The sequence below is a fragment of the Oncorhynchus keta genome, chromosome 14, assembly GCF_023373465.1.
Source record: "Oncorhynchus keta strain PuntledgeMale-10-30-2019 chromosome 14, Oket_V2, whole genome shotgun sequence".
NCBI lineage: Eukaryota > Metazoa > Chordata > Actinopteri > Salmoniformes > Salmonidae > Oncorhynchus > Oncorhynchus keta.
In genome coordinates, this window is record NC_068434.1 from 5931105 (window position 1) to 5946778 (window position 15674).

Genomic DNA, 15674 nt, shown 5'->3' on the forward strand with positions numbered 1-15674 from the left:
CAGAAGGATAGTAGATGGACCTGGGTCAGAAGGATAGTAGATGGACCTGGCTACATAGGGTCAGAAGGATAGTAGATGGACCTGGGTCAGAAGGATAGTAGATGGACCTGGCTACATAGGGTCAGAAGGATAGTAGATGGGACCTGGCTACATAGGGTCAGGAGGATAGTAGATGGACCTGGCTACATAGGGTCAGGAGGATAGTAGATGGACCTGGCTACATAGGGTCAGGAGGATAGTAGATGGACCTGGCTACATAGGGTCAGAAGGATAGTAGATGGGACCTGGCTACATAGGGTCAGAAGGATAGTAGATGGGACCTGGCTACATAGGGTCAGAAGGATAGTAGATGGACCTGGGTCAGAAGGATAGTAGATGGGCCTGGGTCAGAAGGATAGTAGATGGGACCTGGCTACATAGGGTCAGAAGGATAGTAGATGGACCTGGCTACATAGAGTCAGAAGGATAGTAGATGGACCTGGCTACATAGGGTCAGAAGGATAGTAGATGGACCTGGCTACATAGGGTCAGAAGGATAGTAGATGGACCTGGCTACATAGGGTCAGAAGGACAGTAGATGGACCTGGCTACATAGAGTCAGAAGGATAGTAGATGGACCTGGCTACATAGGGTCAGAAGGATAGTAGATGGACCTGGCTACATAGGGTCAGAAGGATAGTGCACCTGCAAACAACAACAAAATAACATGAAGATACATTCAAATGAATTGTCTCACCCCTGTCAGTCTGACTTTACAGCTCAGTGAACAGCATTTGCCTTCTTCCCATATACAGAGTACCAGTCACAAGTTTGGACACACCTACTTTTTCAATTTTTATTTTTTTTATTTTCTACATTGTAGAATAATAGTGAAGACGTCGAAACTATGAAATAACACATCTGGAATCATGTAGTAACCAAAAAGGTTTTAAACAAATCAGCTTCACCTGGAATACTTTTCCAACAGTCTTGAAAGAGTTCCCACATATGCTGAGCACTGTGTTGACTGCTTTTCCTTCACTCTGCGGTCCAACTCACCCCAAACCATCTCATTTGGGTTGAGGTTGGATATTGTGGAGGCCAGGTCATCTGATGCAGCACATCCCTCTCCCTCTTTGTCAAATAGCTCTTACACAGCCTGGAGGTGTGTTGAGTCATTGTCCTGTTGAAAAACAAACCATAGTCCCACTAAGCGCAAACCAGGTGGGATGGTGTATCGCTGCAGAATGCTGTGGTAGCCATGCTGGTTAAGTGTGCATCACACCTCCTCCTCCATGCTTCACGGTGGGAACCACACATGCAGAGATAATTTGTTCACCTACTCTGTATCTCGCAAAGACACGGCGGTTGGAACCAAACATCTCTAATTTGGACTCTTCAGACCGAAGGACAGATTTCAACCGGTCTAATGTCCATTGCTCGTGTTTCTTGGCCCACGCAAGTCTGTTCTTATTATTGGTGTCCTTTAGTAGTGGTTTCTTTGCAGCAATTAGTCCATGAAGGCCTGATTCACGCAGTCTTCTCTGAACAGTGGATGTTGAGATCTGTGTTAGTTGAACTCTGAAGCATTTATTTGGGCTGCAATTTCTGAGGCTGGTAATTCTAATGAACTTATCCTCTGCAGCAGAGGTAACTCTGGGTCGTCCTTTCTTGTGGCGGTCCTCATGAAAACCAGTTAACTCTAATGAACTTATCCTCTGCAGCAGAGGTAACTCTGGGTCGTCCTTTTCTGTGGCGGTCCTCATGAGAGCCAGTTTCATCATAACACTTGATGGATTTTGCGACTGCACTTGAAGAAACTTTCAAAGTTCTTGAAATGTTCCCTTGTGACTGACCTTCATGTCTTAAAGTAATGATGGACTGTCATTTATTTTTGCTTATTTGAGATGTTCTTGGCATAATATGGACTTCACCTTATTTGGTAAAATACCATCTTCCGTATTTGTTTACTTAACCTCTCACATCCAGTGAGATTGCAGAGCGCCAAATTCAATTACAGAAATGCTCATTATAAAAATTCAGAAAACAAAACCAACCACAGTGTCCTATTTATAAAATGCTTTTTCGGCGAAAGCATACCTAGCCCAGAACATACCTAGCCCAGAACATACCTAGCCCAGAACATAGCCCAGTTGACAAATTATTACAAACAGTAACCAGCCAAGCAGAAGCGTTACAAAACTCAGAAATAGAGATAAAATGAATCCCTTACCTTTGATGATCTTCATATGGTGGCACTCAGAAGACATTCATTTACTCAATAATTGTTCCTTTTGTTCGATGAAGTCTCTTTATATCCAAAAACCTCAGTTTTGTTAGCGTGTTTTCTTCAGTAATCCACAGGCTCAAACGCAGTCAAAACAATCTGACAAAAAAATCCAAATTGTATCCGTAAAGTTCATAGAAACATGTCAAATGATGTTTATATTCAATCCTCAGGTAGTTTTTTTTAGCCTAAATGATCTATAATATTTCAACCGGACAATAACGTCGTCAATATAAAAGATAAACAAGAAATGCACATGCGCCTGAAAAAACGCTACGTCACGTTAGGGTCCACTCGTTCAGACTGGTCTTACTCCCTCATTTATAAGAATACAAGCCTGAAACGATTTCTAAAGACTGTTGACATCTAGTGGAAGGCATAGGAACTGCAAATGGAATCCTAAGTCAATGGATACTGAAATGGATATAGAAAACTACAAAACCCCAAAAAAACTACTTCCTGAATGCATTTTTCTCAGGTTTTCGCCTTCTAAATCAGTTCTGTTATACTCGCAGACACAGTTTTAACCGTTTTGGAAACTTTAGAGTGTTTTCTATCCACATCAACCAGTTATATGCATATCATATCTTCTGGGCCCGTGTAGCAGGCCATTTAATTTAACCCCTACCTTGTATACCACCCCTCCCTTGTCACAACACAACTGATTGACTCAAACGCATTAAGAAGGAATGACATTTCACAAATTAACAAGGCACATCTGTTAATTGAAATGCATTCCAGGTGACTACCTCATGAAGCTGGTTGAGAGAATGCCAAGAGTTTGCAAAGCTGTTGTCAAGGTAAAGGGTGGCTACTTTTTTTATAACCATGTAGAAAATAGTAAAAATAATGGAAAACGTTTGACTGGTACTGTATATATATACACTGCTCAAAAAAAAAGGGAACACTAAAATAACACATCCTAGATCTGAATGTATGAAATATTCTTATGAACTACTTTTTTCTTTACATAGTTGAATGTGCTGACAACAAAATCACACAAAATGAGGCTCAGTAGTGTGTGTGTCCTTCACGTGCCTGTATGACCTCCCTACAACGCCTGGGCATGCTCCTAATGAGGTGGCGGAGGGTCTCCTGAGGGATCTCCTCCCAGACCTGGACTAATGCATCCACCAACTCCTAGACAGTCTGTGGACAGTCTGTGATGGAGCGAGACATGATATCCCAGATGTGCTTAATTGGATTCAGGTCTGGGAAACGGGCAGGCCAGTCCATAGCATCAATGCCTTCCTCTTGCAGGAACTGCTGACACACTCCAGCCACATGAGGTCTAGCATTGTCTTGCATTAGGAGGAACCCAGGGCCCACCGCACCAGCATATGATCTCACAAGGGGTCTGAGGATCTCATCTTCGTATCTAATGGCAGTCAGGCTACCTCTGGTGAGCACATGGAGGGCTGTGCGGCCCCCCAAAGAAATGCCACCCCACACCATGACTGACCCACCGCCAAACCGGTCATGCTGGAGGATGTTGCAGGCAGCAGAACGTTCTCCTTTGAGTCTCCAGACTCTGTCACGTCTGTCACATGTGCTCAGTGTGAACCTGCTTTCATCTGTGAAGAGCACAGGGCGCCAGTGGAGAATTTGCCAATCTTGGTGTTCTCTGGCAAATGCCAAACGTCCTGCATGGTTTTGGGCTGTAAGCTCAACCCCCACCTGTGGACGTCGGGCCCTCATACCACCCTCACGGAGTCTGTTTCTGACCGTGTTTCTCACCTGGCAGACACATGCACAATTGTGGCCTGCTGGAGGTAATTTTTTAGGGCTCTGGCAGTGCTCCTCCTGCTCCTCCTTGCACCAAGGCGGAGGTAGCGGTCCTGCTGCTGGGTTGTTTCCCTCCTACGGCCTCCTCCACGTCTCCTGATGTACTGGCCTGTCTCCTGGTAGCGTCTCCATGCTGTGGACACTACGCTGACAGACACAGCAAACCTTCTTGCCACAGCTCACATTGATGTGCCATCCTGGATGAGCTGCATTACCTGAGCTACGTGTGTGGGTTGTAGACTCCGACTCAAGCTACCACTAGAGTGAAAGCACCGCCAGCATTCAAAAGTGACCAAAACATCAGCCAGGAAGCATAGGAACTGAGAAGTGGTCTGTGGTCACCACCTGCAGAACCACTCCTTTATTGGCGGTGTCTTGCTAATTGCCTATAATTTCCACCTGCTGTCTATTCCATTTGCACAACAGCATGTGAAATGTATTGTCAATCAGTGCTGCTTCCTAAGTGGACCGTTTGATTTCACAGAAGTGTGATTGACTTGGAGTTACATTGTGTTGTTACATTGTGTTGTTACATTGTGTTGTTTAAGTGTTCCCTTTATTTTTTTGGTAACACCTATTGCATTATCCTCTGTGTAGTTGTTGATGAAGTTCACCACTCGCTGCAGGTCCTCGTGCTTCAGGTGTAACATGTGCTTGCTCGGGCCAGCTCTCTTTTTTGATGGGAGGCATCAGACCATTCTCCTTGTATGACTGGTGAGGAGAGTCAGGCGTGTTCTACAGGTCTTTCTGATATGAGGCATTAGACCATTCTTCTTGTATGACTGGTGAGGAGAGTCACGCATGTTCTACAGGTCTTTCTGATGGGAGGCATTAGACCATTCTCCTTGTATGACTGGTGAGGAGAGTCAGGCGTGTTCTACAGGTCTTTCTGATATGAGGCATTAGACCATTCTCCTTGTATGACTGGTGAGGAGAGTCAGGCATGTTCTACAGGTCTTTCTGATATGAGGCATTAGACCATTCTCCTTGTATGACTGGTGGAGCAGAGTCAGGTGTGTTCTACAGGTCTTTCTGATGGGAGGCATTAGACCATTCTTCTGGTATGACTGGTGAGGAGAGTCGGGCGTGTTCTACAGGTCTTTCTGATATGAGGCATTAGACCATTCTCCTTGTATGACTGGTGAGGAGAGTCAGGCATGTTCTACAGGTCTTTCTGATATGAGGCATTAGACCATCATCCTTGTATGACTGGTGAGGAGAGTCAGGCATGTTCTACAGGTCTTTCTGATGGGAGGCATTAGACCATTCTCCTTGTATGACTGGTGAGGAGAGTCAGGCATGTTCTACAGGTCTTTCTGATGGGAGGCATTAGACCATTCTCCTTGTATGACTGGTGAGGAGAGTCAGGCATGTTCTACAGGTCTTTCTGATGGGAGGCATTAGACCATTCTCCTTGTATGACTGGTGAGGAGAGTCAGGCATGTTCTACAGGTCTTTCTGACCCGGACGACACTGGGCCATTTGTGCACCGCTTCATTGGCCTCCCGGGCGTGGCCGGCTGCGACATAGTCTGGAATCGAACCAGGGTCTGTAGTAACGCAGTTAGTGCTGTTAGGTCTGTAGTAATGCAGTTAGTGCTGCAATGCAGTACCTTAGACAGCTGCGCCACTCGGGAGACCTCCACAATATTTTCTTAACTCTATATCTTGAACTGCATTGTTGTTTAAGTAAGCATTTCACTGTAAGGTCTACACCTGTTGTAGTCGGTGCATGTGACTAATACAATTTTATTTGAGAGTCCTAGCAATACGAACAGATTGTCACCAAATAGGATCAGTGTTAACTAGCTATCATTAGGCTATAACTAGCAATGCAATTGGCTTTCTGAGATTGTACTCCACAGATCATACACGTACTGTTAGCTAGAGAGCCAGCCACCTAACATTAGCTAGCTAGCTAACAATTAAGCATTGACTTACAATGAAAACAGCTTTCTGACAAAATCATAAACGTATAATATCTGAAACTGAAGCTTGACCCTTACCAGTATACATGGATAAACGTTTCACGACAGACTGCAACCCCTTTTTATTAAATAAAACGTTCTGTATCGCTTCCATTTTGTTTGTACAGCTTACTTGGCCCGTTGTGTCAAGTCACTCTGGTTCACACTGAACCTTGCAATGCCATAAGAATCGTCCTCGTGGAAGTAGTCCATCACAACTTTTTCCCACGGACGTTTTGTCGATAGCGCCTGATAATTTCAGGGCAGCGATGTTATTGAGAACAGTAGCAATACATTTGTAGTTCTCCATGACTAACATTATACGTTTTGGCGGGGGGTGGGGGGGGGGATGCAGTAGAAAGGATTACGCATAACGAGCAGCTCATTTTATAGACAGAAGACGCTACACGGCAGACCAATCCGAAACTCATCTCTCTGCATGTCCAGCCCATTAATTATCTCAGCCAATCATGGGCGCGAAGGTTTCTGACTTTTTCTGTGGCATCTAGGCTTGTAATATTAACAACTTTATACGTATATACAAGTTTGTTATTGATGCACATGCAAGTTAAAATGTTCCAGAAGGCATTTCTGCCAAAAAGACGCATTTTGATATAACAAAAATTAATACACGTTCAAATAACTTGCGAAGTCGTGACTTGCGACATACTGTACGCCTAATTTCCTGAAACAAGTTGCATATGTGTTTGTCCCATCTAGCTATCTTAAGATGAATGCAACCAACTGTGATATGTAGTTGTCTCACCTAGTTATCTTAAGATGAATGCACTAACTGAGATGTGGTTGTCCCACCTAGCTACAGTATCTTAAGGTAGCTAACTAAGTGAGATGTGGTTGTCCCACCTAGCTACAGTATCTTAAGGTAGCTAACTAAGTGAGATGTGGTTGTCCCACCTAGCTACAGTATCTTAAGGTAGCTAACTAAGTGAGATGTGGTTGTCCCACCTAGCTACAGTATCTTAAGGTAGCTAACTAACTGTGATTGGCTCTGGATAATAGTGTCTGCTAAATGACTCAAATGTCCATTGATTTTCTAGACCTATATTTCTGTGTGTGTGTGCATATCATCATACCAGAGTGTATATGTCAATCAAGCCATGAACTTTCTCAACATTTAGTCTCTTGACCGTCCCATCTACCCTTGATGATTAAAGTTGTTTTTAATTGCTTGTTTTATGTTGTTGCTTTAGAGCACTTTGAGAGTTGAATATATTATTATTAATAGTAGTATTATTAATAGCATTATCAATAGTATTATCAATAGTATTATTAGTAGTATTATTATTATTATTATTATTATCAGTATTAGTATTATTATAATTATTGTTCATAGTATTATTACTAGTAGTATTAATATTATTATAGATATTATTAGTAGTAGTGGTATTATTAATATCATTATTAATAATAATAGTATTATTATTTATATTATTATTGATATTATTATTATTGATAGTATTATTTATCATTATTAACAGTAGTATGTATACTTATTAACATTATTTATTATTATTAACAGTATTATTATTATATACTATTGTTATTAATATTATTTTAAATATTTGTTTTATTTTATTATTGATAGTATTATTATTATTTATTCATTTTATTATTATTATTATTGATAATATAATAACAGTATTATGTATTCATATTAATAGTATTATTATTGTAAATAGTATTATTTATGATTGTAAATAGTATTATTTATTATTGTAAATAGTGTTATGTATTATTGTTAATAGTATTATTTATTATTGTTAATAGTATTATTTATTATGGTTAATAGTGTTATGTATTATTGTTAATAGTATTATTTATTATTGTTAATAGTATTATTTATTATTGTAAATAGTGTTATGTATTATTGTTAATAGTATTATTTATCATTGTTAATAGTATTATTTATCATTATTAACAGTAGTATGTATAATTATTAACATTATTATTATATATTATTATTATTAATATTATTTTAAATATTTATTTTATTTTATTATTGATAGTATTATTATTATTTATTAATTTTATTATTATTATTATTGATAATATAATAACAGTATTATGTATTCATATTAATAATATTATTATTGTAAATAGTATTATTTATTATTGTTAATAGTACATATTATTGTTGTTCATATTATTATTATTATTGTTATTGTGTACATATCATCCTGACACCGTCTCCTCACTGGTCAGGCAGAAAAAATTAGCCTTGTCGCTGTTCTTTAATGAGTTGCGACGGTATGTGTGTACAGTGTGTGTGTGTGTGTGTGTAAATGTGTTGTCTCCCCCCGGTCAGGTCGAATAAAGAAGGAGCGAGCTGCTCTGTCCAGGATCTCAGACGAGTCCTTAGAACAGATCCCTGAGGAGGAAGAGGAGGAGCTTCCCGTGTTCAAGGAGCTACCGGGCGCCAAGGGGACAGACGACGCCGTGCTGCCGTTAACGGGTGGTACCGGAGGAGAGTCACGGAGAGGAGAGTCCACCGTAGAGCTCAACAGCCTGGCCAACGGAGGCACTGCCCTGCCCAAAGGACGTGTCTACGGTCAGTCCCATGATAAATGGTCATCTACAGGTAACTGCCAGAATAAAGGAAACACCAACATAAAGGGTCTTAAGAAAGGGCCACCACGAGCTGCCAGAACAGCTTTAACGTGCTTAGGCATAGCTTCTACAAGTGTCTGGAACTCTATTGGAGGGATGTGACACCATTCTTCCATGAGCCATTCCGTAATTTGGTGTTTTGTTGATAGTGGTGGAAAACACTGTCTCAGGCGCAGCTCCAGAATCTCCCATAAGTGTTCAGTTGGGTTGAGATCTGGTGACTGACAGACACACACACCCTTTAAACCCCCTAGGCACATTTGAGACCCCTCTTTTCAAAGTCACTGAGATCTCTTCTTCTAGCCATGATAGCCAAAATAATCGTCAACTGGCCATTTTTATACATGACCCTAAGCATGATGGGATGTTTTAATTGGTTAATTAACTCCGGAACCACACCTGTGTGAAAACACCTGCTTTCAAAATAATTTGTATCCCTCATTTACTGAAGTGTTTCCTTTATTCTGGCAGTTACCTGTACATATGTTACTTCTTGTGTTATATGCCCATATATGGTTATATATCAACACATACTGTAATTACACACAAGTACATACAGTGGGGTTTGAAATGATTGACACCTTGATAAAGATGAGTAAAAATGGACTATATAAAATAAATAATTCAAATATTGACATACTTTTGGGAAGGTAGTGTATGTGGACACCTGCTCTTCGAACATCTCATTCTAAAATCATCAGATTAATATGGAGTTGGTCCCCCTTTGCTGCTATAACAGCCTCCACTCTTATGGGAAGGCTTTCCACTAGATGTTGGAACATTGCTGCTATAACAGCCTCCACTCTTCTGGGAAGGCTTTCCACTAGATGTTGAAACATTGCTGCTATAACAGCCTCCACTCTTCTGGGAAGGCTTTCCACTAGATGTTGGAACATTGCTGCTATAACAGCCTCCACTCTTCTGGGAAGGCTTTCCACTAGATGTTGGAACATTGCTGCTATTAACAGCCTCCACTCTTCTGGGAAGGCTTTCCACTAGATGTTGGAACATTGCTGCTATAACAGCCTCCACTCTTCTGGGAAGGCTTTCCACTAGATGTAGGAACATTGCTGCTATAACAGCCTCCACTCTTCTGGGAAGGCTTTCCACTAGATGTTGGAACATTGCTGCTATAACAGCCTCCACTCTTCTGGGAAGGCTTTCCACTAGATGTTGGAACATTGCTGCTATAACAGCCTCCACTCTTCTGGGAAGGCTTTCCACTAGATGTTGGAACATTGCTGCTATAACAGCCTCCACTCTTCTGGGAAGGCTTTCCACTAGATGTTGTAACATTGCTGCTATAACAGCCTCCACTCTTCTGGGAAGGCTTTCCTCTAGATGTTGGAACATTGCTGCGGGGACTTGCTTCCACTCAGGCACAATAGCATTAGTGAGGTCGGGCGATTAGGCCTGGCTCGCAGTCGGCGTTCCAATTCATCCCAAAGGTGTTCAATGGGGTTGAGGTCAGGGGTCAGGGCATGGCTGTGCAGGCCAGTATGCGTTTGTACTTGCCTGTCAAATCTTTACAGCTCTGAAGTTCGCAAGCATTGTTATTCAATTCAAAGTGGTGGCTAGATATTTCAACTCTGTATATGGCAAAAAAAATGAATTTCTCATTGAAGATGTTTACGGCTGCTTTGAGCCACAGCTCGTTCTAGCTACGTTAACAATCACATCACATTATTGTGTTGGCGAGACGGTATGGTATCGAGAATCCTCATCACCAAGTGAAGAATCTTGCCGTGGTTGTCGTTTAATGTGAAGGATTATGAAAGTCCCCCCCTCTGGGAAAGGAGATTAGCAAGCTGCTCTAGCTTCACAACCAAGAGGAATACAAAGAGGAACAGTTTAGGTAAGTGTCCTTTTTTGTCTTGTAATTTCACATTCAGAAGGTGCATTGAAACAATTGCCCTAGCATGATTATATAATTTCTAGCACAGCCATCTAGCTAGCTAGCAAGCTATATAAATGATGTACTGAAATGAATTTTTAGCTAGGTAACGTCAACATTAGCATTGCTATCTATTGTTGATTAACTTTGCTAGCTAATGACAGCATTTGCAATCCATTTGACGACATGATGGCGGCAAAGTTGTTTCCTACCAAACATTTGCCTATTTTAGCAATGTCATTATATATTTTCATTCCACTATAGTGTTGTTTAGACAAAAACAGTCATAGCCTCCATCTATCACATATTTTGGGCGCTACTGTGACGCCGCTGGCGGAGAGGGTGGCTTGAGAATGTTCCTAATGATGGCATGACTCGACCCAGTGACGGAGGTGCAACTTATAAATAGCAACATTTGTTTCGCTTTTGGCTATTTTGCCCAGCTCTGTCTGTGTGGGTGTCTGTCTGTCTGTCTGTCTGTCTGTCTGTCTGTCTGTCTGTCTGTCTGTCTGTCTGTCTGTCTGTCTGTCTGTCTGCCAGCTTGTCTGTCTGTCTGTCTGTCTGTCTGTCTGCCAGCTTGTCTGTCTGTCTGTCTGTCTGTCTGTCTGTCTGCCAGCTTGTCTGTCTGTCTGTCTGCCTGCCTGCCCCTGTCTGTCTGTCTGTCTGTCCATCTGTCTGCCAGCTTGTCTGTCTGTCTGTCTGTCTGTCTGTCTGTCTGTCTGTCTGTCTGTCTGCCTGCCTGCCTGCCCCTGTCTGTCTGCCTGCCTGCCCCTGTCTGTCTGTCTGCCAGCTTGTCTGTCTGCCTGTCTGTCTGTTTGTCTGCGTCTGTATGTCTGTCTGTCTGTCTGTCTGCCAGCTTGTCTGTCTGCCAGCTTGTCTGTCTGCCTGTCTCCCTGTTTGTCTGTCTCCCTGTGTGTCTGTCTGCCAGCCTGTCTGCCAGCTTGTCTGTCTGTCTGTCTGTCTGTCTGTCTGTCTGTCTGTCTGTCTGCCAGCTTGTCTGTGTGTCTGTCTGCCAGCCTGTCTGCCAGCTTGTCTGTCTGTCTTGGCCTTCCAGATGTGGCTGGAGGAGTTGTGGTGGTGGCCACTGGAGGTCAACTTTAATACTGGATCTCATGTAGGAGGAGCTTATCATCATGCCGTTAATATATAATAGCTAATAACAACTATCCTATATTAGGTACCACTACAGTGCTAGCTAGCTAGCTAGTACATGTACATATGGATGTACAATGCTAATCCTATTTCATTAATACACAGAGTCCACTTTGACCCAAGGGAACAATCCAGACTAAGAATTCGCAAAAGGTAAGATAATAATAATAATATATGCCATTTAGCAGATGCTTTTATCCAAAGCGACTTAGTCATGTGTGCATACATTCTACGTATGGGTGGTCCTGGGAATTGAACCCACTACCCTGGCGTTACAAGCGCCATGCTCTACCAACTGAGCTACAGAAGGACCGTAATGAATACTATAATTATATGGACAGAGTGGACCTGATCCTAGATCAGCATTGCTACTCTGATGGTGAATTGTCTCTCTCCCTCATCCTGTCTATACCTTCAGATTGACCCTCTGGTCCGTGAATAGTAGATGTGGTTGAGTGGACATACGGATCTGGGCTTAGCCTTAGCGACAGCATCTCTTCTCAACTATTGGCCAGGATTTTATTTGTTTATTTATTTGACATCCAGTCACCATGAGCGATGCTTTATTGTACATTCAACACTTCTATTGCAGGAGAGGTGAGCACCTATCAGATCATCCTGCTGTCCTTCGCCCCTCCCCCTTGAGGCCCGGGAAGAAGTCCGCCAGCAGAATTCGGAGCCAAGTCCATCGCCATGCAACGCTCCACTGACCGAGGTAGACCAAGCTTTGAGTAGCAACTGACTGACAAGTAGTCAGAGACACACAAATAAGAATCTTTTTTTAACTGACTTGCCTAAATTAAATAAAGGTTAAATAAAATAGTTCTCCCATGGACAGGAAAGGCTGTTGCGGCACCAACATATCTGACATTTTAAGGTGAAAATATTAATATTGTATATTATATTATTATATATAATATTAAAATGGCAACTATGGACAAGACTTTTTAAGGCCATGTTTCCCTGTCCATCCAGAATCTGTAATACAGTCTGGGGGGGGCTAATATATACAGTCTAAGTTAGGATCTTCATCCTCATCTGGGGGAGGGGCTATTATATACAGTCTAAGTTAGGATCTTTATCCTCACCTTGGGGGGGGCTATTATATACAGTCTAAGTTAGGATCTTCATCCTCACCTTGGGGGCTATTATATACAGTCTAAGTTAGGATCTTCATCCTCATCTGGGGGAGGGGCTATTATATACAGTCTAAGTTAGGATCTTTATCCTCACCTTGGGGGGGGCTATTATATACAGTCTAAGTTAGGATCTTCATCCTCACCTTGGGGGGGGCTATTATGCAGTTTAGCTCAGTTCTGACACCCCCCCAACATATAGCATATGCCACTGTTTTATCATGACGATGTATATCCTAAATGATGTGCTTCTATGTCCCTTCTAGAAACCACAAACCTTCCTTCCGACCATAACTGTCCTGCAGGACTCGACTCCCAGTTCCTGAGATTCCACTCTGAACATTTTAACCACCGCCCGTCCTACCATGATATGAGCATCTTACCTAAACTACTGTTTCTCTCTCTTTCTCAGGTCACTCCCTCTACCTCTGTATAACCTGCAGTCCACCCTGGGTTTTGGGGGGGTTGTGCACCTTTGTTTGGGCAGTGCAGGGAACAGCAGGCTGTCCGTGGAGCTTGGCTCCAAGAAACGAGCGTCGGTTCCAAACTGCAAATGTCAGAAGCTGTGGAACTCTGGTTGGAGATAGCTCGTAGCCGCGTCCGTCCTAAGTTTGCATTGCATTCAGGGTTGTCGGCTATCGTTGCTGTCGTTGCTATCATTGCTATCGCTGCTATCGTTGTTATCGTTGCTATCATTGTTATCGTTGCTATCGTTGTTGGCGTTGCTATCGTTGTTATCGCTGCTATCGTTGTTGTCGCTGCTATCGTTGTTATCGCTGCTATCGTTGTTATCGTTGTTATCGCTGCTATCGTTGTTATCGTTGTTATCGCTGCTGTCGTTGTTATCATTGCTATCGTTGTTAGCGCTGCTATCGTTGTTATCGCTGCTATCGTTGTTATCGCTGCTGTCGTTGTTATCGCTGCTATCGTTGTTATCGCTGCTATCGTTGATATCGTTGTTAGCGCTGCTATCGTTGTTATCGCTGCTATCGTTGTTGTCGCTGCTATCGCTGCTATTGTTGTTATCGTTGTTATCGCTGCTATCGTTGCTATCGTTGTCATCGCTGCTATCGTTGTTATCGTTGCTATCGCTGCTATCGTTGTTATCGCTGTTATCGTTGCTATTATTGTTATCGTTGCTATCGTTGTTATCGCTGCTATCGTTGCTGTCGTTGTTATCGCTGCTATCGCTGTTATCGCTGCTATCGTTGTTATCGCTGCTATCGTTGCTATCGTTGTTATCGTTGTTATCGCTGCTATCGTTGCTATCGTTGCTATCGTTGCTGTTGTTGTTATCGCTGCTATCGTTGTTATCGCTGCTATCATTGTTGTTGTTGTTGTTATCGCTGCTATCGTCGCTATCGTTGTTAACATTGCTATCGTTGTTATCGCTGCTATCGTTGTTATCGCTGCTATCGTTGTTATCGCTGCTATCGGTGTTATCGCTGCTATCGTTGTTATCGCTGCTCCCACGCTGAGGTCTGTCCAACGCTGGTCCGACCAAGCTGACTCCACACTCCAAGACTGCTTCCATCACGTGGACTGGGACATGTTTCGTATTGCGTCAGATAAAAATATTGACGAATACGCTGATTCGGTGTGCGAGTTCATTAGAACGTGCGTCGAAGATGTCGTTCCCATAGCAACGATAAAAACATTCCCTAACCAGAAACCGTGGATTGATGGCAGCATTCACGTGAAACTGAAAGCGCGAACCACTGCTTTTAATCAGGGCAAGGTGTCTGGTAACATGTCCGAATATAAACAATGCAGCTATTCCCTCCACAAGGCTATTAAACAAGCTAAGCGTCAGTACAGAGACAAAGTGGAATCTCAATTCAACGGCTCAGACACAAGAGGCATGTGGCAGGGTCTATAGTCAATCACGGACTACAAGAAGAAACCCAGCCCAGTCACGGACCAGGATGTCTTGCTCCCAGGCAGACTAAATAACTTTTTTGCCCGCTTTGAAGACAATACAGTGTCACTGACACGGCCTGCAACGAAAACATGCGGTCTCTCCTTCACTGCAGCCGAGGTGAGTAAGACATTTAAACGTGTTAACCCTCGCAAGGCTGCAGGCCCAGACGGCATCCCCAGCCGCGCCCTCAGAGCATGACAAGAGGAATACCTATGTGAGAATGCTGTTCATCGACTACAGCTCGGCATTCAACACCATAGTACCCTCCAAGCTCGTCATCAAGCTCGAGACCCTGGGTCTTGACCCCGCCCTGTGCAACTGGGTACTGGACTTCCTGACGGGCCGCCCCCAGGTGGTGAGGGTAGGCAACAACATCTCCTCCCCGCTGATCCTCAACACGGGGGCCCCACAAGGGTGCGTTCTGAGCCCTCTCCTGTACTCCCTGTTCACCCACGACTGCGTGGCCACGCACGCTCCAACTCAATCATCAAGTTTGCGGACGACACAACAGTGGTAGGCTTGATTACCAACAACGACGAGACGGCCTACATGGAGGAGGTGAGGGCCCTCGGAGTGTGGTGTCAGGAAAATAACCTCACACTCAACGTCAACAAAACTAAGGAGATGATTGTGGACTTTAGGAAACAGCAGAGGAACACCCCCTATCCACATCGATGGAACAGTAGTGGAGAGGGTAGCAAGTTTTAAGTTCCTCGGCATACACATCACAGACAAACTGAATTGGTCCACTCACACTGACAGCGTCGTGAAGAAGGCGCAGCAGCGCCTCTTAAACCTCAGGAGGCTGAAGAAATTTGGCTTGTCACCAAAAGCACTCACATACTTCTACAGATGCACAATCGAGAGCATCCTGGCGGGCTGTATCACCGCCTGGTACGGCAACTGCTCCGCCCTCAACCGTAAGG

General features: G+C 43.2%; 1 protein-coding gene across 1 annotated transcript in view; it reads left to right on the forward strand.

Moving 5' to 3' along the window:
- Positions 1 to 15674, forward strand: part of LOC118371431 (sodium-dependent phosphate transporter 2-like) — a 160241-nt gene that overhangs the window by 116602 nt on the left and 27965 nt on the right. Inside the window, exon 8 of the mRNA XM_052460865.1 lies at positions 8344 to 8586. Coding sequence (XP_052316825.1) covers positions 8344 to 8586 — 243 coding nt within the window. The remainder of the gene's footprint in view (positions 1 to 8343; positions 8587 to 15674) is intronic.